Source organism: Ranitomeya variabilis, chromosome 5 (genome assembly GCF_051348905.1).
Source record: "Ranitomeya variabilis isolate aRanVar5 chromosome 5, aRanVar5.hap1, whole genome shotgun sequence".
Taxonomy (NCBI): Eukaryota; Metazoa; Chordata; class Amphibia; order Anura; family Dendrobatidae; genus Ranitomeya; species Ranitomeya variabilis.
Window position 1 is genome coordinate 256,848,124 of NC_135236.1, and position 15,038 is coordinate 256,863,161.

General features: G+C 43.3%; 1 protein-coding gene across 1 annotated transcript in view; it reads left to right on the forward strand.

Annotated features, from left to right (window-relative positions):
- CCDC33 (coiled-coil domain containing 33) overlaps positions 1 to 15,038 on the forward strand; it is a 154,931-nt gene that overhangs the window by 106,713 nt on the left and 33,180 nt on the right. Inside the window, exons 19-20 of the mRNA XM_077264109.1 lie at positions 10,175 to 10,306; positions 11,885 to 11,963. Coding sequence (XP_077120224.1) covers positions 10,175 to 10,306; positions 11,885 to 11,963 — 211 coding nt within the window. The remainder of the gene's footprint in view (positions 1 to 10,174; positions 10,307 to 11,884; positions 11,964 to 15,038) is intronic.

Below are 15,038 nucleotides of genomic sequence, written 5' to 3' on the forward strand. Positions count from 1 at the left end.
CAAACGGCACTAGACAGGGGTGTCCTCTGTCCCCCCTGATTTTTATTCTCAGTATAGAACCACTGGCCCAAGCTATTAGAGATTCAGAAAATATAAAAGGCATCACCTGGGGCAATAACAAATCTAAATTAAATTTATATGCTGATGATATAATTTTGACACTCACTGATCCCTGTGACTCCCTGAAGGAGGTGTGGAGATTGTTGGGTGAGTTTGGACTTGTCTCATATTATAAAGTAAATATGAGTAAAACTAATGTACTCTCCATGTCATTAAATCCATTGGTGGCCTTCTCGTTGAGACAACAGTTTGCGTTGAACTGGAACTGTACCAAGGTTACCTATTTAGGTGTCCTTTTAACAAAAAATATAAATAAAATTTCTCTGGTCAACGCAGACTGGCTTCTTGATGATTTAGAGCAAAAAATGAAAAAAGCTTCGACATTATCACCCTCATGGCTTGGGAGAATTATACTTTATAAGATGCTGTACTTACCCAAAGTCTTATATTTCTATCGCTGTATTCCGGTCCCTCTTGCCCCTCATATTCTGACCAGATTCTCACAACAGTTAAATCGATTTGTATGGAGTGGAAAGAGGCCTAGAGTCAAAAAAAGCACACTTGTAAAGGCAAGAGAAAAAGGTGGTGTGGCCCTTCCAGATCTGTTGGCTTACTACCATGCAACCCTTCTGGATCAAACTAAGAAATGGTTTAACATTAGCAATAGTCCAGATTGGGCAAAAATTGAGAGACAACAGATGCCGAATGGTGAACCTCTCTTGCTTTTAAGAAATATCCTTTCCAATCCGAGAGATTTAAATCTAATTTTAAACCCCATAATAAAAGCTTCACTAGGAAGTTGGTTATACCTTTGTTCCAAAAAACATAGCCTTTTTCCCCACTCAGTGACAGTGCTGAAAACACCTTTCTTGCTTCCAGTAAGGCCTTCACTGAGACATCTATTTACAAATTGGACAACTCGAAAAATAAAATATGTAGAGGATCTGTTTGAGAATAATAAATTGGCCCCATTTAATATAACTAGAGAAAGATTTAATTTACCTCACTCAGATTTTATGCTCTTCCACCTTCTCAAGGAGGAATACAACAAGGCTGGTTGGACTTCGTCTAAACCAGTATTAATAAATCAATCTACTATGAATTTCCTCAACAACCCCCCTCCTAATAATAAAAGCAGCCTAGCCATTTTTTATAATATGATGACAAAAAAATTGATATTCAATGATGCAGGCTGTTTTGAAAGGTGGGAGACTAGTTTAAATACTCCAATTACTCCATCCCAATGGGAAATAGCTCTCAGGCTCCCAGGTAGATCCTCTAGGTGCTCCAATATCATTGAGACTCATTTCAAACTGATACATAGATACTATATGACACCCGCTAGGCTCAAACACTTCATTGAGGGAGAATCTGGCGTCTGTTGGAGGGACTGTGACCTACAGGCAAACATTTTACATGTTTTCTGGTCCTGCCCTAAGCTTTCATTCTTCTGGATAGATGTTTTTAAAATAATCTCATTGATTCATGGTAACGTTGTTTCCCCTGATCCGTCCTTGGCGCTGCTCTTCCTCAACATGGCACAATTTAAAAATAATAAATTTTTGATATGCAATATCTTGATGTCTGCCGCTTTCCACATAGCGAAGGGTTGGAAAAGTAAACAGGCTCCCGACATCAAAACTTTAATTATGTTTGTAGACAACCAACAAGCGTACGAAAAAATTTATTTCACCCTTCATTCAACAGAGGAACAGTTCCAAATAAGATGGGGTAAATGGAATCTCATTAAGCCGGCTATGGATGATCTCTTTTTTGTTTAAATCCTGCAAGTTTTAACTCTCAGCTTCTAAAGTTTATGTTGAAATATTGATATTTTGATTCTCATTCTACCATTAATATACTGTCATGTAACTCATTATATTCCTATAATACCTGATGTGGACTTTATTATGTATTTTTTTATATGCCATGACATGTATTATTTGTTATAAGTCAATAAAAACCTTGTTTAAAAAAAAAAAAACATGGTGGAGATTCAAAGATATTTTGGGGTTGTTCTACTGCCTCTGTGCCAGGGTTCCTTAACTGTGTGCAAGGCATCATGAAATGTAAAGATTCCCAAAGCATTTTGGGTTGCAATGTAGTTCCCGCGGCCAGAAAGCTGGGTTTGCATCGTAGTAGGTCATAGATAGAGATGGCAGGCCCCTGGAAGTTCGGGTCCAGTGGGTTTGGCTAAACAGTTAAAAAAAAAAAGTTCAGATTCGAGTACCAGAACAGTACCCGGACCCGAACCCAAACCCATTCACTTGAATGGGGGGTCCAAACATCCAGTGTTTGCCACTCTGTCATGTGCATGACAGCACGGCAAACACTGCTTCTGATCGGTGGTAAAATCATTATCACCGGTCAGAGAGCCGCGGTTCCCACACTGTCAAATGACAGCGTGTGCCCGCAGCTGTGATTGGAAGTCACTGGCATCAGATGATGGGACTACTGCTCCCATCAGCCTACACCTGCTGCCGCTAAAAACAGCCAGAGCAGGAGCGGCTTTTGGAAGTATTCATCAGCTGGTGCCTGCATTCTAAATTATTTAAAAAAAAAAAAGGGTGTCAGCGTTAGCAAGGTTGGGTATCAAGAATAGAGGGGTCCCCACGCTGTTTTTTTAATTATTTAAAGAAATAATTTAAAAAAATTCTCATTGTTCCCCCTCATTTTTGACATCTGATCTTGCTAAAGCAGACAGCTGGGGGGCTGGTACTCTCAGTTTGGTAAGGGGCCATGGATATTGGCGCAACCCCAGCCTAAAAATAGCAGCACACAGCCAATTTTGGCGCTTTGCCCCGCTCTTCCCACTTGCCCTGTAGCGGTGACAAATGGGGTTTATGTATTTGTGGGGTGATGTCATCATTGTATTGTCTTGTGACATCAAGTCCAGGGATTAGAAATGTCTATAAGACACCTATCCATTACTACTCCTATAGTTATACTGTAAATAAAGACACTGCAAGAATAAAGTATTTTATCAGAAATAAAACAAAACATTGTTATTTTTAAATAAAAAAGGAAAAACTAACACCAATATACTCCCCTAACGCCCATTCCATTGAATCCCTCGTCTCTTATAATAAAACAAAAATAAAAAACAACAATATCCCTCACCTGTTCGATGTTCTGTCCCACGCCGTAATCCATGTCTGGGGTTTAATAGTTTTCAACCTGGATGGTGCCAAGATGCGACTGTCCAGGCTCAGAACCACTGGAAGAATGAGCTGCCACGAGCGCAGCATCATAGAGCAGCAGTGACCTCATCGAGGTTACCGCAGATCACTGAGGCTGCTTTCCCAGCCGGGCCATTGAACTTCAGTGACCTGTCTCCAGTGAGATCACCGCTAGCACAGTAAGGGCTAATACTCACTTGTGCGAAACTTGGTTGAGTCTCGCGTGGCAATATCCGGCACTGCACCTGGCACAGAGGAGCGGAGCGTGCGGCTGCATGTATTCCTATGCGGCCACACGCTCCGATCTGAGTGCCGGCAGCAGCACCAGGTATTGCCGTGCGAGACTCATCCGAGCTTCGCACAAGTGAGTATGAGCCCTTAGAAAAAGTCTCACGGTGCAGAGACGAGTTCTCCGCAGTGAAATTCTCACATCTGATGTAGCATCACCCAGTAGAGTTTTTTGCTTTGCCCGCAAAGCCTCCTCTTTAATTGTGAGCAGCGAGCATTTCAGTATATAGAGAAGTGAGATGGTGATGCTGATTATGGCATCATCGCCGCTCACCATCTTGGTCGAGTCCTTAAAGTTTTGGAGAATCACACAGATGTCAGACATCCATGCCCACTCATCAGCTCTTATGTGCGGAGGCTGACTGGAATACGGACATGCATGGCATAGCTGGTATTCAACTACTGCTCTCTGCTGCACACAAAGCATTGCTAACATGTATAATGCTGAGTTCCAGTGCGTGGTGACATCACTCACCGTCACCAGTCAGTGAGCTGGAAGTGGCAAACACTACTGCAACACTGCCAGGGCATGGCCAGATGTAGTCGACTTGCGGAAATGGGCACACATGCAGTGTACTTTCACAAGTAGCTCAGGCAGATCTCGGTAGGTTTTGAGAAACCGCTGAATCACTAAGTTGAGCATGTGTGCCATGCATGGTACGTGTGCAAAGTTGCCAAGCTTCAGAGCTTCCAACAGGTTACGGCCATTGTCACCCATGACCATGCCTGGTTGTACACATGAGCAACAGATCAGTCTGGTCTGTTAGACCTTTAAACAACTTTGCAGCCATGTGCGGTTTGTCATCTAATCAGATTAACTTCAGCAGAGCTTGTTGCTGCTTGCCCGAGGCAGTGAGGAGGAGGAGCAGGAAATGCTGGAAATTCTGTAGAAGGGTCTGACTGGGTCCCGGCTTCATCAATCTTCACCCAGTGTGCTGTTAGGGAAATGTAGTGTTCCTGGCCACAAGCTCTTGTCCAGGTGTCTGTGGTTAAGTGAACCTTCCCAGTGACATCGTTGGTCAGGGTACTGCTGATGTTATGGGACACATACTTGTGTAAGGCGGGGACGGCACACCAAGAGAAATAGTGGCAGCTGGGGACCGAGTACTGAGAGACAGCCGCTACCACCATGAGGTTGCGGAAAGGTTCCATCTCCACAAGCCTAAATGCAACAATTCCAGGCCAAGCAGTCTGGAAATGTGGCCATTTAGCATTGTAGCCTGTGAGTTGGTGGTGGCATATTTACGCTTGTGTTTCATGGACTGCGGTAGGGACAACTAAACGCTGCACTGGGACAAGGACGTGGTTGCGAGTGTGCAATGACAGGTGCAGGGTGGGAGGCATTGTCGCCTATGTCTTGGACAGGGGATTTACGTGCACGTAAAACAGAGGAAGAGGCAGTGGTGTCACCCGCAGACACTGTTTCTGGACCCTGGCCTTCGGCCCAAGTATTTGGGGTGCTTTAGTTGCATTTGCCCGTGCATACTGGTGGTCGTTAGGCTGGTAGTTGTGCTGCCCCTGCTGATGCTGTCATGGCAGATGTTTGCAAATGGCCGTTTTTGGGTTAATTGTACTTTCTTTAAAAAAGCGCCAGGCTGGTGAACACCTAAACCTTGGCAACTTCATCTGTGTTGGTGCTCTGGGGAACAGTTGCCCACCTTGTGTCTCTGGCCATCCCGCTGCCTCATCCTGCCTGGTGTGGTGCTGCGATCCCTCCCACTGTGCGCTGCTGTCCTCGCTCTGCATGTCACCTTCCCAAGTTGGGTCAGTGACTTCATCGTCCACCACCTTATCTTCCACTTGTGCACCCTGGTCCTGCTCCTGACTTGCTGACATAGCAACACGACTTATTGGCAATTGTGTCTCCTCATCGTTTTCTACCTCTTGCAACAGTAATTGCATTTTATCAATGTCGCCTTCTTACATACGATCTCCTCATTTCCCACTTGAAACGGGCAGGTCGAGAGGCCAAAATCTATAACTGCGAACAGCTCTGAGTGTCCAAGTGTGGAATCACTTGTCTCCGGGCACTCAGCATGGTGGGATCAAGGGCAATCAGGGTGAGGATTATGTGGTCCAGAATCATAGCTACTGAGACTGGACCGTGTGGTAGACAGGGTAGTGCTGGCACAGTAACTGGAAGCATTATCTGCTATCCATCCAGCAACCTTTTCACACTGGTCTGGCTTCAGGAGTGGTGTTCCACACCTCCCTACAAAGTGGGACAGGAAGCTAGATTGACATGATGTGTGTATTTGATGTGATTCTGTGGCAGGCAGTTTCACAAACAGGCAGCATAAAGAGAAGTGCTTGTGAGAAATGGACAGAATTGTTGTGGGTCACCGAAGGTTGGCATGACAATCAGAGGTCTCCTGGAGACCTCTATGGTTGTCACTGCTGGCTTGCTGTGAGCGCCGACCACTGGCAAGTGAGGTATTCTGCTACATACAGGTGATCTGATCATCGCCTGTATGTAGCAGAGCCGATCGGGTTATGGCAGCTTCTAGTCTCCCATGGAGACTACTGAAGCATGCCAAAAGTTTAAAAAAAAATGTTTTTAAAAATATAAAAAAAATAAAAATATATACAAATTTTAATCACCTCCCTTTCGCCCTATTCAAAACAAAACAATAAAAAAAATCAAACCCACATATTTCTTATTACCGCGTTCAGAATCACCAGACCTATCAATAAAGAAAAGGATTAACCTGATTGCTAAATGGTGTAGTGAGAAAAAAAAAAGTCAAAACGCCAGAATTACGTTTTTTGGTAGCCACAACATAGCATTAAAATACAATAATGGGCGATCAAATGATCATATCTGCACCAAAATAATATTAATAGAAACCTAAGCCCGGTGCTTGTACACTGAACGGTTATCATAAACAAGAGTTGCCATCCACCGACTGGTAAATTTTGACTATATACCGATTAGCAGTCATTTAACAGCACAAATCAGGTGCTGTGTAACACCCCAGGTAACCGGTTGTTATAGTGATGTTGCCTTCCTTAAGGCCAGATTCATATGGGTATATTTTACAGTACATACAGTATATAGACAGCAATGCCCAGGCTGACCATGTGTCCTGACCCGATCTTACAGTTTCATAGACACTAGAGATGGGCGTACCTTAATAGTAAAGTTCGGCGTCCATACCGAGCACCTACTGTTCGGGCACGGACACCGAACATGGACTCCACTAGGAAGTCATGTTACTGTTCGAGTTCGGCTGCCCAAATACTGGGTGTTTGTCACACTATCATGTGCATTGGTGCCAGCTGATGGGAGAGCAGCTCCCATCAGTCGACGCCTGCTGCCACTAATAACAGCAAAAGCAGGAGCAGCTGATGGGTGTATTCATTAGCTGGCTTCTGCACTGTAAATAAATTTTAAAAAACGGCGTGCGTTCCTCTATATTTTTGATAACAAGCAAGGCAAAACTCACAGCTGGGGGCTGCAACCCTCAGCTGTCAGCTTCAGCAAGGCTGATTATCAAGAATAGAGGGGTCTCCACGCCGTATTTTTTATTTATTTAAATAAATAATTTTAAAAAAACGGCGTGTGGTTCCCCTTATTTTTGACAAGCAGCCTTGCTTAAAAAAAAAAAAAAGCAGACAGCTGGGGGTTGGTATTCTCAGGCTGCTAAGGGGCCATGGATATTGCCCCCCCAGCCTAAAAATAGCCCGCAGCCACCAAGAAAAGGCACATCTATTAGATGCGGCAATTCTGGCACTTTGCAGGGCTCTTTCCACTTGCCCTGTAGCTGTGGCAAGTGGGGTAATGGAGAAGCATCTATAAGACACCTATCCATCACTAGTCCTATAGTTGTATGGTAAATAAAGAGACATCCAGAATACTCGCCAAATGCCAAATTCCACTGAATCCCCCATCTTCTGTAATTAAACTAAAATAAAAAACAACAATATACCTCACCTGTTTGCCGTTCTGTCCCATGCTGTAATTCATGTTTGGGGGATAAACAGTTTTCAACCTGGATGGTGCCAAGATGCGACCGTCCAGGCTGAGAACCACTGGTGACTGAACTGCTGTGACCGGCGGTGACATAATCGAAGTTACCTTGGGCTGAGCTGCGGTGACCTCGGTGAGATCCCCGCTAGCACCATGAAAGTATTTATTTGAATAATTAAAAAATAAGGCATGGGGACCCCTCTATTCTTGATAACCAGCCTTGCTGAAGCTGACAGCTGAAGGTTGCAGCCCCCAGCTGTGAGTTTTACCTGGCTGGTTATCAAAAATACAGGGGAATTTAACATTATTTATTTACAGTGCAGGAGCCGGCTAAAGAATACACCCATCGCCGCTCATGCTTTCGCTGTTATTAGCGGCAGCAGGCATCAGATGATGGGAGCTGTAGTCCCATCAGCTGACACCAGTGACCGGAGGTAAACTTTATACCTCCGATCACAGCTGAGCGCTCACGCTGTCATTTGACAATGTGGGAACCGTGGCTCTCTGACCGACAGGGATGATTTCACCGCCGATCAGAAGCAGTGTTTGCAATGCTGTCATGCACATGACAGCCTGGCAAGCGCTGGATGTTCGAGCCACAGTCCGGGTTCGGGTACTGTTTTGGTACCTGAACCCAAACTTTTTGAAACTGTTCGGCCGGACCCGAACATCCGGATGTCCGCCCATCTCTAATGGAGACATATGAACTACAAGTTCAAGTTGGGAGTTCTGCTGCCAATTCCGGCATACCGGTTCAATATATGAACCATACTGTATGCTCGTGTGGATCTGGCCTCAACGCTTTTCTTCTCCATGAGATAAACACTTCTGAAATTAGTTTATCAGGAGCTTGCTCCACTCTTCCCATTCAGAACAAATGTTCAGCCAAGCTGAGTATTCTAGTGTAGGTGGAGTATGAGAGATGGTTGTTGAGCAAGTGATCATCCGACAGCTACTGTATTTCAGTTGTATAGGCAGCTTAACCGCTTTATTCGTTTTTCCGTTTTCGTTTTTTGCTTTCCTCCTCGCAGATCCATAACTTTTTTATTTTTCCGTCAATATGGCCATTTGAGGGCTTATTGCTTTTGGGACGAGTTGTACTTTTGAACAATACCATTGGTTTTACCATGTCGTATACTAGAAAACAGGAAAAAAATTCCAAGTGCGGTGAAATTGCAAAAAAGTGCAATCCCACACTTGTTTTTTGTTTGGCTTTTTTGCTAGGTTAACTAAATGCTGGTCAGCCATTATGATTCTCCAGTTCATTACAAGTTCATAGACACCAAATATGTTTAGGTTATTTTTTATTTAAGTGGTAAAAAAAATTCCAAACTTTGCTAAAAATAGAAAAATTGCGCAATTTTACAATACTCGTAGCGTGTCCATTTTTCATGATCTTAAGTTGGATGAGGGCTTATTTTTTGCGCACCCAACTGACGTTTTTAATGATACCATTTTGGTCCAGATACATTCTTTTGATCGCCCGTTATTGCATTTTAATGCCATGTTGTGGCAACCAAAAAAAACGTAATTCTGGGATTTTGAATTTTTTTCTCACTACGCCGTTTAGTGATCAGGTTAATTCTTTTTTTTATTGATAGATCGGGAGATTCTGAACTTGTCGATACCAAATATGTGTAGGTTTGATTTTTTTTTATTGTTTTATTTTGAATGGAGCGAAAGGGGGGTGATTTCAACTTTTATATATATATTTTTTTTTTCATATTTAAAAACTTTTTTTTACTTTTGCCATGCTTCAATTGCCTCCATGGGAGGCTAGAAACTGGCACAACTCGATCGGCTCTGCTACATAGAGGCGATGCTCAGATCGCCCCTGTGTAGTAGAATTACAGCATTGCTATAAGCACTGACCACAGGGTGGTGCTCACAGCAATACGGCATCAACAACTATAGAGGTCTCCAGGAGACCTCTGATTGTCATGCCGATGCACTGCTGACCCCCGATCACGTGCCTTTCAGTATTGTGTCAGAATGAACACCTGCTGTAACTGACATCTACTGTAACTGAATAGTGAAATCTGCAGCCAATCACAGCATTGACATCACAGGAGCGGCACTGATCAACGAGGCAAGTATACTTTTTTTGTTTTTTCAATTTTATGTGTGGCACACACTAGCAGAAAGGAAAGGGTTGCCCAGTAGTAGACAACCCTTTAAATTTTTTGGCTTGATTATGCTTTTGTGCTTGACTATAATGTGATCTTTCTTTTTATTGCTCTGTGTTAATAGCAAGGTCATTGATAAAAAGAAAGCAGAACAGTAGTCTAAACAATGCTTTCACCCTTATGATCAGAGAACTATTTCAATAAACACGTGTAAAACTATATTGTGTTCCCCAAGGCGTCCCATTACTAAGGGGTTCATATTATTTGTTGAGTCAATAAGGCAGTTGCCAAATGTTATCTGCTATAAACAGCCCTTGAACAATTAAGGCCAAGGAGACATTTCCTTATCTACCCTGTAGTTTATGAGTACTCCCGCATTGTTTTCTCTTGGACTATACCCAGTTAATACACGAACACCAGTCAATAACAATCTCATTATATATAAAATGCAGTACATTCTCCTATAAGTTGATGGCACTCATATGTTATTCAGTATATTGATCTATACTGGCCAGCTTTCTTAGTCTTATGGCTTTTTAATGATTTTGTAGAGAAATGACCGAGAGAAGGAGCTGATTCTACTGCAGAGAGCACACCAACAGCAGCAAACTGTGCTCAGCCAGTACCACCAAAGACTCAGCCGGGCAAAGGCCTTACAAGACACTGTGCGGAAGCAGGAGAAGGTGAGCTAAAACATCCTTAGAGATGAGTGTAACTGTACAGCATATAGAAGGCTCTCCAAAATATGGACATAGACACAGTTTATAAATGATTAAAAATAAAGTTATCCAAAGCCAAATCATCCATGTTAAAAGAATAACAGCCCTCTAATGGCTCCACCAACTTTAGTGGTAATAATTTCCACCAAATTCTTCACTCAATTGATATCAGTCACATAATATACAATCCAAGGATTTTTCTTTCATGTGGAAAGGCTTAACACATGCACAACATTCAGTTGTCACATATTTTAGAACCAGCCACTCCATCTTTGTTGAGTTATGTGGGTTTTTAGTTTGTAAAATTGCGGGGAACCCCATGCTATTTTTTTTTACTTTTTCAATAAATACATGTAAAGTAAAATACACATGCACTGCACTATTATATATCACTCTGACATTATGTGTGATTGTTGAGATGATATACCAAGTTCTTATCAATTGCTTTATCACACAGTTTCACTTTTCACTTTTGTCCAAAAGGTATTATTCAAAATTGTATCCATCTAGGCCTACAGGGATTGCTTGATGTTCCCTTGTTCTACTGCCAAAATTTTCCTCCCTCTAGTGAAATAATGATCTGCAAGGAGGGGACTAGATTCTATGTCCTTGGAGGAAAGTTAGTAGAAGACTCACCCTTCTTCCAGTTCTTTTCTATATTTTGACTTGTTTTCGTGTTTTCCTATCTTTTCTGAATCTTACAGGAACATTTATACTTCATATTGGTGTTTTTATGGCTAGTGTGATGCAGCGGTATGACCATACACAGTGAAACGGCAGTGACCCAAACAAGTTCAAACAAAACGTTCTTTTATTGTGTTACTTCACACAGTCAATATAGTATACGGCTTCTTCATACAGTCCATTAATAATGCATGGCTATATGACGCAGTCAATACACAGGCTGAACTTCCTTCGGTCCAGTTTCCCTGGGTGACCGCACGCCGGTAACAAGTCTCTGTGCTCACTCAGCACACTGCACTCTTTATCCTCTGGAGTGCAGCCGGGTACACGTAAGACAACCCAAGACGCAGGGTGTCAGTCACTCTGGTTCCTTTAGCCTCTGTGCTGCTCCACACAGAGAGACCTCTGCAGACAACTGCCCTGTCTGCTTCCAAGAACACACTGACACACCTCCCCCACTACTACAGGGCTTTTTAATCAGTCACTGCTTCACTATTGTAATTACAGCCACACCTGTGTCTGTAGTACGCCCTCATGGCCTCACTACACTTCCATGCACATTCTGCAGAGCACATACAGCGCCCCCTAGCTATACCAGGGGTCACTGCCTCACACTAGATAAAGCTGGTATTGTTTTTTCTAATAAAAAGTGTCTAATTAATAATCAGTAACCATTCAGTGCTACTAAAACACAATTAGGGGTGTCTGAAAATGGGTAACTTCCTTTTTTACAGCCCTGTGCTAGTGTTTAGTAGTCATTTTTGTAATATGCAATTGAACGTTACATTCTAAATGACAGACAACAGCCCCTTAACTGATGTTACATTTGGGACTTTTATTTGGTATATGTTGGTTCAGGTAATTGAGAAGATGGAGAAACTGCTGGACACTAAACTAAGAGACGAGAAGAGGAGTCGTACGGACAGAGGAGATAGAGGTGATCTGATCTTACAAGATAACACAAAACACATAAATTACATTGTGATTAAAAAGTATTTCAGTGCAAAGTAGATTGCATTAAAGGGGTTTGGCACCTTATATTTGATGGCCTATCCTTGGCCATCAGATATCACCTCCCTACTAACCAGAATCCCTTAATGTCTGTCCACTATTTCATCCTTCTTCTCCGCTAGATTTCTGAAACTTAACATGGACAAAACAGAATTCATCATCTCACGCGACCCCCCCAACGAACCTATCCATTACAGTAAATGGCTGCCCACTCTCCCCAGTCCCACAATCTCGCTGCCTCGGGGTAATCCTTGACGCTGATCTCTCCTTCAAACCACATATCCAAGACCTTTCCACTTCCTGCCGACTTCAACTCAAAAATATTTCACGAATCCGTACATTCCTCAACCAAGAATCTGCAAAAACCCTAGTCCATGCCCTCATCATCTCTCGCCTTGACTACTGCAACCTCCTGCTCTGTGGCCTCCCCTCTAACACTCTCGCACCCCTCCAATCTATTCTAAACTCTGCTGCCCGACTAATCCACCTGTCCCCCCGCTATTCCCGACCTCTCCCCTCTGTCAATCCCTTCACTGGCTCCCCATTGCCCAGAGACTCCAGTACAAAACCCTAACCATGACGTACAAAGCCATCCACAACCTGTCTCCTCCATACATCTGTGACCTCGTCTCCCGGTACTTACTTACACGCAACCTCCGATCCTCACAAGATCTCCTTCTCTACTCCCCTCTTATCTCCTCTTCCCACAATCGTATACAAGATTTCTCTCGCGTATCACCCCTACTCTGGAACCCTCTACCACAACACATCAGACTCTCGCCTACCATCGAAACCTTCAAAAAGAGCCTGAAGACCCACCTCTTCCGACAAGCCTACAACCCGCAGTAACCACCGATTGACCAAACCGCTGCATGTCCAGCTCTATCCTGACCTACTGTATTCTCACCCATCCCTTGTAGATTGTGAGCCTTCACGGGCAGGGTCCTCTCTCCTCCTGTACCAGTTATGACTTGTATTGTTCAAGATTATTGTACTTGTTTTTATTATGTATACCCCTCCTCACTTGTAAAGCGCCATGGAATAAATGGCGCTATAACAATAAATAATAATAATAAATAATCAATATCTGATTGATGGGGGTGCACTCTGCCAATTAGCAATTCCCAGTGGCTGGCTGGATGTGCTCAGTCGATGTGTCAACTGAATAGCAGCCATGGTCGGGGTGCTGCACATCCGCCTCTTACGCGAATCAATAGGGGGCAGATGTGTAGTACCAGCTATGGCCACAGTGCAGCTGATGTAGTTGTGTAATTCTGCTCTGCAGCTGAGCACATCCAGCCGACATAGAGAACAGCTGATTGGCGGGAGTGCCCGGTGTCGCAACCCCACTGATTAGATATTGACATATGATGAATAAGACATTACTCTAAAAGTCCCAGAAAACCCCTCTAACTCTACAGTAATACACCCAGCACGTCTGTGTGTCCTCTGATGCAACTACAGATATCAGGGAAAGATTTATGAAACTGCCTATAAGAACTATCTATGTTGCCTAAAGCAAATAATTACAGTACAGATTTCATTTTCTATCCGTCTCTTAAAAAATAAGTGCCATGCTATGATTGGTCCCCATGGGCAACAGTTTTTTTTCTTTTACACAGTTTCATAAATCTGTCATTAGATGGGGCCAAAAGATGTGATGATACTCTGGTTTGTCTGTTAATCCACAAGCACAGTGGGAAATGTAGTGTGCATTAGGGTAATGATATTAGAGGGGAAAAAAGAATCAAGATGGCAGATATCTCAGACGTGGCACATCCTATAAAGTATGCACAAGGCTTACACAAAAAAACCCTCCACATTATTCTTTAACAAAAGTCTATGCTGGACCATAGAAGCAAAACTAATTTTGCTGGACTGCTACGTTACAACGAAACATCACAGGGGAGGTGGGTGGGGATTCAGTAGAAGAGATGGTTTTAGAATGAAAAGAAGGTAAAAACATAAATTCACCAATCACCATTCCATGTCAGCCAAATATCCTAGTATTACTACAAGCCAAATATCAGTGCTCCCTCAACAGTGTCAAATAACATGCCCGCTTAAAAGGAACCTACCAGAAATTTTACATCCTTAAACAATTTATGGCTGTGCAGCCCTTTGAAAGATAAGCAAGTTGATCTTTGCATGACCTCAAAACGATCCTACAGGAAAAAAAATTTGTGTTTTTAAGTTCTGCATGTGTATGACTGGAAGTGCATATAACTAACTCCATTAAAGTTACAAACAAAAGCCCCTGAACTTACGGTTACACACAAAACTTGTGGCATGTGTGATGCTGATGTAGCTCTGTGCGGGGCGGTAGCCACAGGCAAGGTACTGGTCTTCTCCTGTGATGCCCTGGCATGCTACATGAAAGAGTGGATCCTGGCTGGGTGTTGGTGTTGATGCTGTGAGGGCCTTGTGCCCGTACAGGCTGCCTGTGGCTGATGCTGTTGGCCGGCCAGGACCATAGGATTTAAAGTTCAATAAAGGAGACTCCTGTTGTACCGATCTTTAATGAACGGTAACTTGGTAAGGTACGTATAAGGGGTTGCAAGTACATAGCCGTATGAACGATTCTTTTGCAGTGAAAGCATGTTCACTCACATCATTTACTTCCACAGTAGTCTACTCCAGGGATGATGAAGCACATTGTTTCACCCTACTCCGTAACAGCCTAGCTTGTCAGCACAGTCCTGATTTGAAGGTCTCTCTACCTGCTCAACAGTCCAACATCCTATTTCTTCCACTACTGGCGCCCTAGATCTACTGCTCGGGACCACCTACTAGTTCCCTCAAACACAGTCTTGTTTAGGTCCGCTACTTTTCACGATGAGCAAGCTCAGGGTTTCTCGTAAAATGTCATCCTATACAAGGTCCCCTTTAAGGTGGAAGGCCACTCTCTTGCTCTTCAGTCAGTTGCAGGTCATGCTACTCCCTCATCCCCTTAGTCTCCTCCTTAATAGGTCACCCAACGTCAGCATTGCTCACAGACACT